Raw genomic sequence first — 13,645 nt, 5'->3', positions numbered from 1 at the left:
GATTCATTGCAGCTGCTTGTTGCTTGCTTGCTTCTTCCTTGCTGCGCTACCTGAGCTTTTCAAGCAGACCTGCAAAGTACTGGGAAGATAGGAAAGAAGGCATGCCATACCCAATATCGCTTTAATTCTTTCCCCCAGTAAATTTACCCTTTTAGGCCTCATGTTGAAGTATGCAGGGAGAAGACACAGCTAACTTCTCCATTTCTAAACACATTCATTGTTTCATTGCCTGGATTATCATTAAAATATCATTGCTGTCATTAAAATACCTTCCTATATAATTGTAGCTACCACTACTTCATCACATTTTTTGGCAGTGTGGATGTATATCAGACTATTGCAACCCAAGTTTAGCTTATACATCCAATATTCTGTAATATGTCTATTACCTTTAAAATTAATAACTGTTGCTTCCTGTGAATCATTGCATGGACCAACCACTTACTCACATTCCTCTAGGGATCGTGTCATATCTAACAACTTGCTAATAAATGCACTGCCAGTTTCAAGTGCTAATATCCTTTTACGTCTGAGTTCTTACCTGTATCTTTTGGCATAATTTACAGGCAATAGCCGATTGCCATTAGCTTGCATCATAGCAGCACCTTTGGTGTTTCAGGTGGGTGCCCACACACACATGCAATTTCTTCCCCAAACGACTTATCTGTGCCTTGCAATTGCAGTATAGATTTGAGTGCACTTTCTCCCACATACTGTTTTGCTTCTTGATGATTAATCGTCTCATTCTTTCTATGCCATTTTATTATGAGTCACTTCCTGGGCTCAGTGTCACTTCTGACATATGCCTTGGAAACTCAGGTTTTAAGTCCCAGCTAAGTATTTCCTTTTTCTATTCTACATTCGTTATACTGTGCTAGTATGCATATATGACTCTTCTGCTTGTAACCTTGAAAGCTGAAATGGAATTCATTCTGTTAGAACTTCTAGCATTTTTCAGGCCAAAAAGAATTTGCCCTGGAGTTTTAGAGCAAAAGATCCCATTTTGTAATTGTGGCCTTTGATGCTACCTAGACTGACAGCAGATGGTTATGGTTGCATATATGCACTTTATAAAGAACTTTCTGCAACTTTTCTCAGGCAGACCTATTTATCAGTGGTATAATTTTTTAAAAATTCCCTCCAAAACGAAAAAAAAAAAAACAAGCTAAGTAGAGATTTTGAGGCTTTAAAAAGAAATATTTGTTTTCCTGGTTTACTTTATGGGATACTGGAATGTATTAGCAGAAATTCTGTTGAAATACTTTTCACTGACCACTTGAGGGCGTCTTTTGATGTAGTTTGAAGTGCTGCAGTGGTTTGTTGTCATCGCATCACTGTTTCTACTCCATTTTGAGAAAATGAAATTTCAGATAAATCCCTTTGACTAAAAAGGGCAAATATAGAGGGCTTGTATCAAGCAGTAACCAAGGATTATAATCCACTTTCTTTATTAATGAGTAACAAAATATGCTTCAGTGAAACTTTGGAAGTTCTTTTGTGCAGATCCACAAAGACAACGTTTCGGCAAACACAGGTTAACTTAATCGATAACGGCTTTGTGTCACCACTCACATTACTAGGCCTGTAGGACAGATGGTAGTTTTCCAAAGTGCATGTTTATGGCTGTGTTTCTTTGTAGGGCTTATGACTGTTGCATTTGATGGCTGATGCGTAAACCCACAGCAGGTTTAATGTAAGAAGCTGTACAGTAGTAGTCTAATAAGAAACAATAAGTGATAACTGAAACGGTATTTTGACATATATGGGGCGTGTTCGACTCTTAACAGAGCCATTTCAAGCATGGACTGGATTTTATACTTCTCGGAGCACACTGAAAGGAATCGCAAGGAGAGCAAGTTCACTGCTTTATGCTGGAGAGTCTTTTTTCACACGGTATGTCCGGAAACATCCAGCAAGTTCTATTTGCAAGTGTCAAGCCTTAAAGCAACTTCAGAGCCTTAGATGGGCAGTTTCAGAGGTAAAGATTAGTTTATTTTTAAAATTTGAATAAAAATGTTTCTTGCCCAAAGGCAAAGCTTTGCTTAAGCATTTTAGCTGGAGTTTCTTGAGATTGCTTTTATGTTTTTAGACAAACTTTCCCCTTCAGCAAGTCATAAGTCAAAATAAAGCTATTTTTCAAAAAACTGTCTTGAAACATGACTTCAGCCTCTTAGCCATGCATTCAAGATATGGTTACTGGCAAATGTTTTCTTCAGCCGGTGAAAGAGTATGCAGTTTTAAACTTTGCACATGAAATTCCTTTTCTTAATGTTAGTTTTATTATTTACAAAATATTAAAAAAAAATAAACAAAAACGTAACTAACTGAAAACTACTGATAATCTCTACTTCTGCAAGTCAGAAGAGGAAGGATGGATTTGTTTCTTCAAAGTTCAGCAGCTAAGTGATCAGCCTCATACCATTAACCATTTACAGGCCTCAGTGCTTTTGCTGGTTATAGATATTTTGTCAGCTAAGGTACTGACCAGATCTTAGTAGGAAATTAAAAACCTGTCTTGGTACCATATTTTTAGTTTTGGTAACTTGTATTTTTTTTCCCTGTAAGTACGTAACTTTAGTAATTTCTAAATATTAAAACAGGAATATGTATCAAGGGAAAGCTGTGTGCATCTTGTCTTTGACCATTTCATTCTACATATAGCAATTTGGAATAGGCAAAATGTGAATCTGTGAATATAGCTGTAATAGCTTATTATTTTAAGTTATATGTCTGAAGGTTAGTGTATCGTGTTAATAAAAATGCAAACCTGAAGTTATCCTGTCACATTGTGACCTTTCAAACTACTCTTAAATGTAAGGTCCAGCACCACGATGGTATAACAGGCACAGAATCTCCCAAGGTGAAGGACATGTACATGAATAACTTGATGTATGGAATGTTCAATGTAAAGAAGCTAATGGCTTCCATAATCTTCGACATGAACAATGCAAAGAACAACGGAGAGGTCTATTCTTCTATTTACAGTAAAGACTCAGCAATACCAGGTACTCTTTAACACAGCTTTTCCAATTTTCAGGCTAACTTGTGAAAGCTGTCTTGTTTTTCTCCAAAGAAATCAACATACTGTGTACCACCTAAGTTCCATGAACCATGGCTGGAAAATCCCCTTTGCCTTATGAGACCTACTAGACCTGAGGGGAACTCGGATGAATTTATGAGCTCTCAGATCTCAAGCATCTGAAAACAGGACCTTTAAACCGATGTTAGGCAGAGCCCTGCCCCAGTGCATATATTAGACTTGGGTCCCAGATTCAGACCTCAGCTATATAATGGAGGGAGGAGATGCTGATCAGGGTAATTACTAAACTGACATAAGATTACGCAGTAAGAAGCACAGTCACAGTTAAGAAATGTTCTTGCTATAGTGTACTGCCAGCTTGTGTTAAAAAACATAAAAGAATTTTTAAAGAGTCTATTCTGAAAACTACATTCCATTTTGCCTTTACTTCGGAACTTTTTAAACTGTGAAATATAAGTAGTGCTGTGCGCTGCGCAACAGACTGATTTGGGTTTTTACAGGGTTAATTTTAGATTAGGTTTCTCCTTTGATCTTCTATATAACAATGAGTTGTGGTAAGCTGCTTATTTTCACTAAAAGCATTTACATTCAGCTCAGGTGTCATTTTCTGAATACACAGTCTCTTTTTACTGGGTAAAGAATAGAAGAATAAAGCAGAAGAGGTTTTTATGAAGGACTATAAAATGTTTTTCTTTTTTCAATTATGAAGTTTTACTGCAGGATTTTATATTAAAATTTTGTAAGGTGGTTGTACCTAGACAGGTCTCTCAAATACTTTTTAATATCACATTTTAAAAATACATAGTTTTAGTGACTGATATCTTTGTTTGTTTGCATGCACAAAGGTGCTCCAGATGTTGACCAATATGTTGTTGTCTATAATCCACTGGCATGGAACATCACTACCTTTGTCATGGTTTCTGTCAGCCACTTGTCAATGGGTGTATATGATGAACTGGGACGTTCTGTACCAGCACAGGTACATCAGCTTTGTTTCTTTCTGTTGCTTTTCTTTCACTTGTCAGCTTTCACTGACTTGATCCTACCTCCTGTCAAGTATGGTAATATATAGTATTACAGTGAAAACAAAAACAAGTATTAGTTCAAACTGGGATTTTCCTAGTCCTCCTGCAAAGTGAGGGTTTTTTTGTTTCGTTTTGTTTGTTGGTTTTTTTTTTACTTGCCTGTTCTTTCAACTGGACTTTTTCTTTTTCAGTGTCCAAAAGGGCTTCCTGCTCTTCTAGTGTGCTTGGTTTGTCCTTTGCATGCCTGCTGTGTGTGACGTGGTGCTTCTTATCTTGCTTTTCTTTGTATAAAAAACATGGTTTCCAGTAAAGCCCTTGTGGTTGAAGCCCTGCCCTACAATTGACATTCTGTTTGTACAGTTGACAGATTGCCTAGGGGAAAAGAGATTTAAGAAATGTAGGTCTTAGTTACAGGCCCAAAAGAAGCTGGTGACAGTCAGCTGCCATATGACTGCTCGTTCTGTCATAGCCAAGCTCCAAGACAAGGCCAGTTGTTCCTGGGAGGGAAGAAAGTGGCCTCAAGTGAAAGCTTGCACTAGCCTCTCTCAGGAGCATCTGCTGTAGAGAGTGCATCATCATCAATGGCTTGATAAACCTGGAGGAATGCCTTGTGCACGTAAGGCCTAAAGAGGTATGACAGAATTCCAGATGCTCCCCTCTGTCCCCGAGATGCCAGATAGCTTGGCAAGTTCTGCCAGCTGGACAGAGTTTCTATTATCTGTGGCTTATGACTATCGCTATGCATCAAGGCACATTGTAGTTAGCTAGAGATACACAACAGCTGTCTCCTGTTCCTGTATATATACAAGACGATGGCGTAAGACCATACCGCCTTTATCTGGAAGCCATCAGTCTCTTGAGTTAGCACATGGTCATGCTTACTTGTCAGCCACTTACCTCCCGGAAGTCCCACTCTCTGAATTACCTTAGCCTGGTAAGATACAAGAATGAGATTGATGTGTATTTAAAGCATTTATTTCAGGATTTAGGATGCCCTAAAGTCAAGCTGTCACTCTTTGTCTTTTTAAAATAAAGTTTTCTGTTCTAGAGTTGGTCTGTACTCCCTTTTGCTAGAAGTTACCCATATAGGCATGGGGATGGTCACTTGAGGCTAAATGAGAAGGTAGTTTGGGGGCTTTTTCTTCCAGTATGTACTGTTCAAAAGTGCATTCGTATCACACACACCTTTTGAAAGAAATCTTTAGCTCAGAACCCTGATGTGAGTATGCGGCTGAGAGGAATTGAGGCTTGGCAAGTGCTTTGCCCTCTTCTGCACTGCATGCGTGAGTTGTGTAGTGAAGGGAGAAGGTGGGAGTAGGCCGTGTTGATACAACTAAGGCTTGGAGGTCAGTGGTGTGAGTAGCTGGATATATGCTAGTCCACAGTGTGAAAGACAACTTGCTTTAATTTGTGGTTAGTCTTAGCTAACCTCTTCATCACATAACCTCTACAATATTTCTCTAAGCCCATTTTCTTGCCTGAAACCAAAAGTACTACTAAACCATGTAACATTAATGGATGGATACATGTAATTGAAAGATGATTAAAAACTGTTGTTTAAGGTATTTTGGTATTAAGTAGTACTGGTGTTCTGTTTACTGTTCAAAAGTATGCCACATGCTTCTACCTCCCTCTCTGTGTGCCTTGCTTAAGCTGAGGGTGTGCCTGGGTGCTTCCTCCTCTTGCCATGAGTTTTCTCACACTTGCACTAGCCACATCCCTTATGTTTCAGTCTCTTTTCTGTCAATTGATTACTTTAATTAGTGATTATTTCTGCTCATATGGACATTTTACAATGCGATCTTAAATCAAGATCTAAGATTCCATGTTCATATTAAAATAAGATCTTTGTAATTTGCTTAGTGATCCTCTTTCCTTCACTAGAAAGGCTAAGCTTAATCCATGTTTACCAAACTCCCAATTAAAGGCAGCACAGATCTACATTATAATGGAAAACTTCAAGAATGGCATGTTTATAAACTTATTTTTAAAGTATTAGTTAATTTTTGTGATTTAGAACTTAAAACATGTGAAGATAGTTGCCTCTCTAATTAATTTTCTGTAATGAAGTGTTGTTGTGTATATTAATGTACAGGTTCAAAGCTCAGTGGAGTCCCATTCTACTTATGATCTGTATATTCTAGTAGAAATAAGTGGTCTGAGCTACAGAAAATACAGTGTTAAACCTTTGAATGGTATGCAGTCTGCATTTATTGGAAGATCAGTCAAGTACAAGCGAAAAGACATAACTCATGCAGATCAACAAAGTCAACAGTTGCTTCCTGTGGTTAACAACTGCTACCAGGTCTTGTTTGACCAAGACACAAATCTAATGCACAGCATTACAGAGAGGTGAGATTGCCTGCTTGCTTTTAACAATGTTTCAGATTCTGTAAAATCCTTTGTAAAAATAAGCCCAAGGACTGAATCTTGTGTCTTAATTCTGACACTTAACTAACAGAATGTTCTTTACAATTCTTTTTTACCTCCAATTCACAAGTTCTCCTTTCTACAGGAAACATCAACACTAGCATAGGTGCTTATTTCTGCTATTTCTGTAATGTTGTTGCCCTGTTTAACCATGCAGTCGGTCTAAGATCACATATCACAGTATTAACTAGTAGATCAGCAGAATCTCATTGTACTTTAGAACTAAAGAGGGTTATGAGTGCATGTTTGCGTTAAAAATGAGTAAGCACATACACTATGGCTACAAAATGAGCCTTAAGTGATAAAGCAAGAGCTTTCTCTTACTGATTAGTAGTGTTTTGCAAGTCCTGTATCATTCTTTCTGTAGTAGAAAACTACAGAACTTTTTGAAAGGAAACATTTAAATAAGGAAATTCCATTTAATCAGGCAGATAAAATGGGAGAGCAGTCAAGATGGAGATGAGATTTGGGGTTTGCATATTGTCTTTCTCGGCTGATGCGAATAGGCTCAATTCCTTCAGCTTCAGTGGAGCTGTGCTGCTTTTTGCCTGCTCAGGATTCAGATTGTCAGCTATGTACTGATGGAAGCTTTGACCCCTTTGATGTTGGCCTTGTAACTACTAAACCTCTTTCACCTTTGTGGTTTTGTTCACAGTTCTGCCTCCTAGAACAAGAACTTGCTGTCCAATAGAGTTAAAATCAGCTTTAGAAGTAGTACATTCTCCAAGTGCCTCCAGATCCTAACTGTTTCCAGGTTCCATGGGGAATATAATAAAGACTATAATAAGGAAGAACAAAAATCTGGCAGGCAGCAAGAGCTGGAATTCAGCATGTAGGAGAAATGGGGTATTTACTGTCTTCATAAGCCTTCAGGCAAACCCAGAATGTTTGAGTTTCAGCAAGTTTGCTTTGGGGTAAAGGGTAAGAGTGCAGTGTCAGGTCAGAATGGCAGGAAAGGTTGAAAAAAAAAAATGGGATCTTCAAACTGTGAAGCCTTGTAAAGTTTAGCTGCAACAGTTAGACTTTATAGGTCCTGCCCCTGCACTGGAAATGCCCCATAATAGGAGTAGTAGAAAAGACTTGGATATGTTTCCTAAGTCATTACAATTTGTAGGTCAATGTATTAACACTAGCTAAAATGGTTAGCAGTTTAAATTTATATGCCAGATGAAGTGATTTTTCCTGTTTTGCCAGCAAGTCTCCAAAAGAGGAGCACAGCAGGTAGGGCAATAGCATCTCAACTTGCCTTCATGTGACTTTCCAAAGACTGTGAAATGGAGTCGTGAACAGCTGAACTGTAAGCTTCAGGGAGAAAGGAGGAGACAAAATAGGTACTGAGCGAATGTAAATTTTGCTATCCTGTTGCAATTGTATTCCTTACCAGTGTTAAATATGGAAAACTGCATCATGCTGATTTACCTAGTTATAAAGTCAGTTAAATTAGTCTGATTATTTGGTAATATGGTGTGATGTACCTTATTTTTGTGCAACAGGTAGGTTTTGATCCTGTAGCAACTCTCGCATCAAAAAAATGAGCTAATGTAGATGTTGTTTCTGTCTTAAGATGTTTCTGTTTTACAAAGTATAAAATGACATAGAAACTCCATTTATTTACACACTGGCAGATGTCTTAACGGGAAGCACTTTCATTCTCTGCTGTCCTCATTTCCTAAATCTTACAAAATCAGTTATCCACTTTGAGGAAACAGATTATTTTTTTTCTTACATTCCCAACCTTATTCCTGTTGCAGTTCAGCTTTGCATCTATTATGTACATAATGTGGATTTTGTAAGTAATATAATTTTTCCTCTTCTGTGGATTCACAGGGAGACTAACCAGACTGTCAAGTTGACCCAGGAGTTCCTTGAGTACCATGTGAATGGAGATGTGATGAAAGGACCCATTTCAGATAACTACTTATTTGCCGCAAATGCTTCAGCTGTTCCAGTATCAAAAGCAGTGGGATTGGAGGTGGTTTCTGGTAACTTGATGACAGAAATAAGGCAGTATTTCTATAGGTACAACACCATTAGAGCTTCACTTCACTGGAATGTTTAATACTCTGTAGATATGTAGGAGATTAATTCTGTATAGTTACTCCTAAACAGTGAGCTCTGTGTACTGTTCAGCATTTCCACAAAAACACTAGCATGCATCTGCTAAATGTAGTGCTGAGAAAGCACCTCCTTTAAATAGCACATATTGCTGCAGGGACAGAGGAGGGAGGTGAAGATTGTTCAGAGTTATCTTCTGTGGTTCATTTTATAGTGCAGCTTCTGTTAGGATCCTGGTTCTGTACAATTCAATTAAAATTGCAGCTAGCATCTTCTTACATGGATGGAATTTGGACATATTGGTTCATTTTTTTTTAACTACGAATATCTTTCTTACAAGTGAATTAGAGGAGAAATTAATTCTACACAAGGTTATTCTGACCCCTGATGAACTAGCTACTTTTCTGTGTTAAAATTATATCAGTCTATAACCCTTTCACCCTCTTTTAAATCTGGTTATTTGATTGAATCCTTTTGTTTTACATGGCGTTGTACAAGCATTGTAGTTGAGAAGGACCTTTGGAAAACAATGTAATTCTTGCATCAAAATTAATGCTGCCCAGTTTGAAAAAAATACATGTATTCTGTACAATGTAAATGTGTTGCTTAGGGAGTTATACTTATTTTAAAATATGTTAATTTTGAGAAAAATAGAGCCTCTCTCATCAAATGAAGGGTCTTCTTTACACTTGCAACACTAAAGAAAATTGTAGGATATCACTTACTCCAGCTGAATATCTGTACATTCAAAAATTAAATTGCAATTAAAAATAATTGTACATGCACACAAAATATATAGAAGACAGGCAAGAAAGTTGTCTGTGTGTAGGATGACCTCATGAATGACTTAAGTCTTGACATAACCAGTCAAGTTGTCCACTTTATAAACTCTGCATTTCTTTCCTCTCACTTTTATAGTAATGTTACTTCTCAGGATTACATATATGCAGTGTATACCAGGCTGTATACAGTACCAGAAGGCTACGATGGGAAGTTGCTTTGCCATAGGATAGAGCAAGAATACAGCATTGGGCCTTTGGAATTAAATCGTGAAGCAGTTCTAAGAACAAGCACAAATTTGAACACTAGGCAGCTACTCTACACCGACAGCAATGGATATCAGATTCAGAAAAGACCATTCAAGGCATACATGAATAACACAGTGGCTCGGGTAGGCACAAAGGGGTAATCCAAAGTCAACTGTGTCTTATCTTTGTTCTTCATTACTGTTACCTAGGTTAATATTATGACTGTATGATTTACTGTGTGTTTTCAGAACTATTATCCTATGGTCCAGACTGCCTACATTGAAGATGATACCACAAGGCTGATGCTGCTTGCAGAAAGAGCTCATGGTGTCTCAAGTCAAGGAAATGGACAAGTGGAGGTAACATATAAAAATGTTTGGGTTTTTATTCTAGGAGAGCATAATTTCATGGCTGTTGATAATATAAGTAAAGCATGACGGCTGATTACTGTTGTGACATTTACCTTCCCAATACAGGTTATGCTTCACAGGAGACTATGGAACAACCTTCAGTGGGACCTGAATTATAATCTGACTTTGAATGACTCTTCAGTGGTTCGCCCTGTGATCTGGCTTATTTTAGGAACCAAGGCTGTCACCAATATTTTGTATCGGACTAGTGGACTGGCATTAGAACACAGGCCAGTAGTAATGTTTGGAGCATTATCGGGTAACTCAGTTAACTATCTTTAACATCTGAATGGCTTATTTATGTTGCTCTGAATTATGCTGTTAAGTTTGTAAATGCAGACTTCAAGCCTGCTGTGTAGCAAAGTTAGTATACGGAGAGGCAGGAGGCAGATTTAGAGCCTGCTAATTACTTCACATTAATTTCAAACATGGATGTTGTCCAAGCATATGAAATGTTTCTCTTGTTATGTAATTTTCTCTACTTTCAGAGGAGAATACATTTTAAAGCATCTAATGAGAACAAAATGTCCACATAGGGAATTAGTGCAAAGTTAGCCAGTGTACCATATATCAGCTTCCTGGATGCTGAGTCCTTAATAACCATTACTGAGTCATTCTTTTAAAAATATTTATTTGACTTACTAAGTAAAACTGAAGCCAGGTAGCGGAATAGTAACTTCAAGCTGCAGTGAAAGTTGCTTTATGGAAAGCTCTTAATATACTTCTTCAGCAGTTAAAATCATGCTGCTTTCTGCTTTGTTTCTCAGAAGGCCTTGGAGGAGAGAGCATAGCATCTGTTTTGTATCTGCCTTGGCAGAAAAAGCAAAAATCTCTTTACCCTTCCACAGTACCCTAGCCAGACTTGTGAGTGTGATGGATGTTTGATGTTTGCTTTGTTTCACTTTGCATGGAGGAGATAAACCAAAGCTACCCAGACAACGTCAGCAGAATTCAGTCCATGGTTTGCCTGTAACTGTCCCACCTAATCTTCACCTCCAGACTCTGAGCATTCCAGGGTGGAGATACAGCTCTGATCATGCAGAGCAGGTCGACAGCATCCGCATGGGTAGGTGCCTACAAAAGGGTGGCTGGATGTTACACTTCAGCTGGCTTTCTTTTCTCTCTGTCTTCTGTGGCTAGTGCTTTTATTCAAAATGTTTAATTCCTCTATCAAGAAAGTTAACTATACTGCATGACTTCTCTACTCAATTAGTAAAATGTTTTTCCTGCATGAGTTCATTATGCCTGTTAGTGTCATTCCTGTCAACAGGGGGAGCTGGGTATTTCTTGATGTTAGTCCTCTTGCTAATTTTAAAAAATTATAATTAAGTTCAAATACTAAAGTGTAAAGCTTAAAAAAAAGTAAGAAAATGTTTGCATTTTGTTTTCTCTTAAAGGTAAACAGAAGCAAGGCGATGCAGACTTCGGTCGTGTCCTGCTAAGAATTAAGCACTTGTATGAAGTTGGAGAGGATCCTGTGCTGTCTCAACCTGTGATGGTAAATCTGAAGGTAAATCTAATCCTTTGAGACGGTATAACACGTGGGTGTTTTTTGTTCCAGAGAGACTGGCTCTGGAATGGAACATCCTGTGTGGTAGAGACTCCACAAAAGATGGATGCAAAAATACTAGTATACTTTAACCTCAGAGGGAAGCAGGTCTTATTTTCACTCAGCTTTGCAACACAGAATGCTGCCATAGGCACAGCATGAAGATCTGCATAAATATTGGTAGGATTGGTTCTGTTGAGCTCTTGGTTGTGTAACACTTCCTGCAGTACCTTAACCAGTGCAGAGCTGGATCCTGTTTTGCTGGTTTTTTTAGTTATTGCAAGTTATACCTATAGTTAATGAAATGCAGACAGGATTAAAGGAAACAAATACTTTTTTCCTCGATAGTTTATTTCTGCAAGTTGTTGAAAGTTTGGTCACTTCCATCATGTACTGTATATTTTCAGTTTCTTATTTATTTGATCTTTCATGTAGGAGTAGATTATTTTATAATACATGGCAGGGGTTTATTATTTTAAAATATGAAATGTTGATTGTGATGACAGAAACATGGAGAACAAGGTGTAGGATTCTCTGTTTTGTTTTAAAAAGGGCAGTGTGACTTTCAATTCTTGAATGGAGAGATAAGTAGACTCTGAACTTTGCCACAACACAGAGGAAGTTCTCAGCACCTCAGCTTCTTAGTTTGAAGCCTGGTGAATCTGTAATTGCCCTTGGGTTGCATGACCCAGCAGATTTTTAAAGTCTCCACTGCTCTGCTTAATAGATCAATGCTAGAGATGAAAGTTCTACTCTGGTCTAACTGTGTACTAGACCGGTGAGTGTGAAGCTATTCGCCATAAACCATGTTTTGATTCTTGTGTTTTCTTTACTCATAGTCTTTGCTAAAGGGATTAGGATCAGTGATGGCAGTGGAAGAGCGATCACTCACAGGCACCTGGGATGTAAACACTTTGAAGCGGTGGAAATGGAAGACGGCACAATACCCAAGCAAAAGTAGGTGGAATGAGGTGGTTGGTGTCTGTATTGTTGTTGACTGTTGAAGCTTGATGAATAGTCATTAAAAATGTAAAAATACTTGCAAGGTTAAAAATGTACTGTTCTATATAACAGACCTGGTATCTGGCACATCCTGCAAGTAGTAACATTTAGCAAGGATTCCCTGCAAGTACTAGACTGCTATATTTCTCTGATGGCTTGATTTGCCAAGAAGCACTAAAAAGCTTGAAATCTTTCTGCAGTTATCTTTGTCCAGATAGAAGTAGCTACTTTATGAATTCACACTTGTGACACTGATTGGTTTTTATTAGATGCTGATGAGTTGTGTAAATCTACGCTTAAGCCTGTGCTGCAAAAAAAGACAGCTACAGTTAAAAATACGCATTGTAATCAGCTTAAAGGACTGTGTGGATATGATTCAAGTTAGAGCTGGCATTCAGATGAAATGCTGTGGGTGACCTCGCTTCATTTCTCATTCCAGTCAGTTGCTTGGACATTGTCCTTCCTGTCACTGACATCCGTATATGTGCCTTGTAAAAAGCTTGCAGAGGTTTTGGGCTGGGCTAGGTGAGAGTTTATAGCTCTACTTGACCTGCAGCTAGGAACTTGCTCGCTGTTTACTCACGGTGAAGAAGAGGTGCATGACTGGGGAGGAGTTTCACGTTTTCTGTGTAAGTGCGTGGAAAGTAGATGAATTGTTGTATGTTTTAATATTATGAATCTTAGGCTCCATATTACTTACAGCTTTAAGGGAGAGAATGTGCTCCAACACCAGCTTTTAAGGAAGGGATGAGTTAGAACAATGTTGAGATTGAATAATATGTACATTTGAGTAAAGCTTCTTCTTTAATATATTACCAATTTTGTTGTGTTTTACAGGATTCTCCAACAGCACAGAGACCTCAGAAAATGGTATAGTTACTGTTCACCCAAAGGAAATAAGGACTTTCTTTGTATACTTCCAAGGTCAATGAAGTTTGACATTGTATTTCAGGAGTGAATATGTAATAGCTTCCAATTTTTGTTTCAAGTTATGAGTGATGATCTTGCAAAATGTTCTACTGCTGTTAATGATAGAAATAGTAATTTTGGAATAAACTTTGAACTTAATTAAACTGTTGGCCTGAGTTGTGGGTATTTTTGGCTAA

The 13,645-nt window shown here is 38.0% G+C and overlaps 1 protein-coding gene across 5 annotated transcripts in view; it reads left to right on the top strand.

Moving 5' to 3' along the window:
* Nucleotides 1-13,624, top strand: part of MAN2B2 (mannosidase alpha class 2B member 2) — a 31,188-nt gene extending 17,564 nt beyond the window's left edge. For 2 of the 5 annotated variants that reach the window (XM_064449097.1, XM_064449094.1), the window contains 12 exons: nt 1,788-1,978; nt 2,819-3,005; nt 3,886-4,019; nt 6,161-6,417; nt 8,323-8,514; nt 9,469-9,721; nt 9,827-9,937; nt 10,055-10,247; nt 10,905-11,054; nt 11,386-11,498; nt 12,377-12,494; nt 13,377-13,624. In XM_064449097.1, the coding sequence (XP_064305167.1) occupies nt 1,788-1,978; nt 2,819-3,005; nt 3,886-4,019; nt 6,161-6,417; nt 8,323-8,514; nt 9,469-9,721; nt 9,827-9,937; nt 10,055-10,247; nt 10,905-11,054; nt 11,386-11,498; nt 12,377-12,494; nt 13,377-13,471 (1,994 nt within the window). In that variant the 3' untranslated portion in view covers nt 13,472-13,624. Of the gene's footprint in view, nt 1-1,787; nt 1,979-2,818; nt 3,006-3,885; nt 4,020-6,160; nt 6,418-8,322; nt 8,515-9,468; nt 9,722-9,826; nt 9,938-10,054; nt 10,248-10,901; nt 11,055-11,385; nt 11,499-12,376; nt 12,495-13,376 lie in introns of all 5 variants that reach the window. The other 3 variants (XM_064449095.1, XM_064449093.1, XM_064449096.1) reach the window with 2 other exon arrangements.
* Nucleotides 13,625-13,645: the final 21 nt, after the last annotated feature.

This window comes from Phalacrocorax carbo, chromosome 4, assembly GCF_963921805.1.
Source record: "Phalacrocorax carbo chromosome 4, bPhaCar2.1, whole genome shotgun sequence".
NCBI classification, from domain to species: Eukaryota; Metazoa; Chordata; class Aves; order Suliformes; family Phalacrocoracidae; genus Phalacrocorax; species Phalacrocorax carbo.
This window is presented reverse-complemented; position numbering and strand designations above follow the sequence as displayed.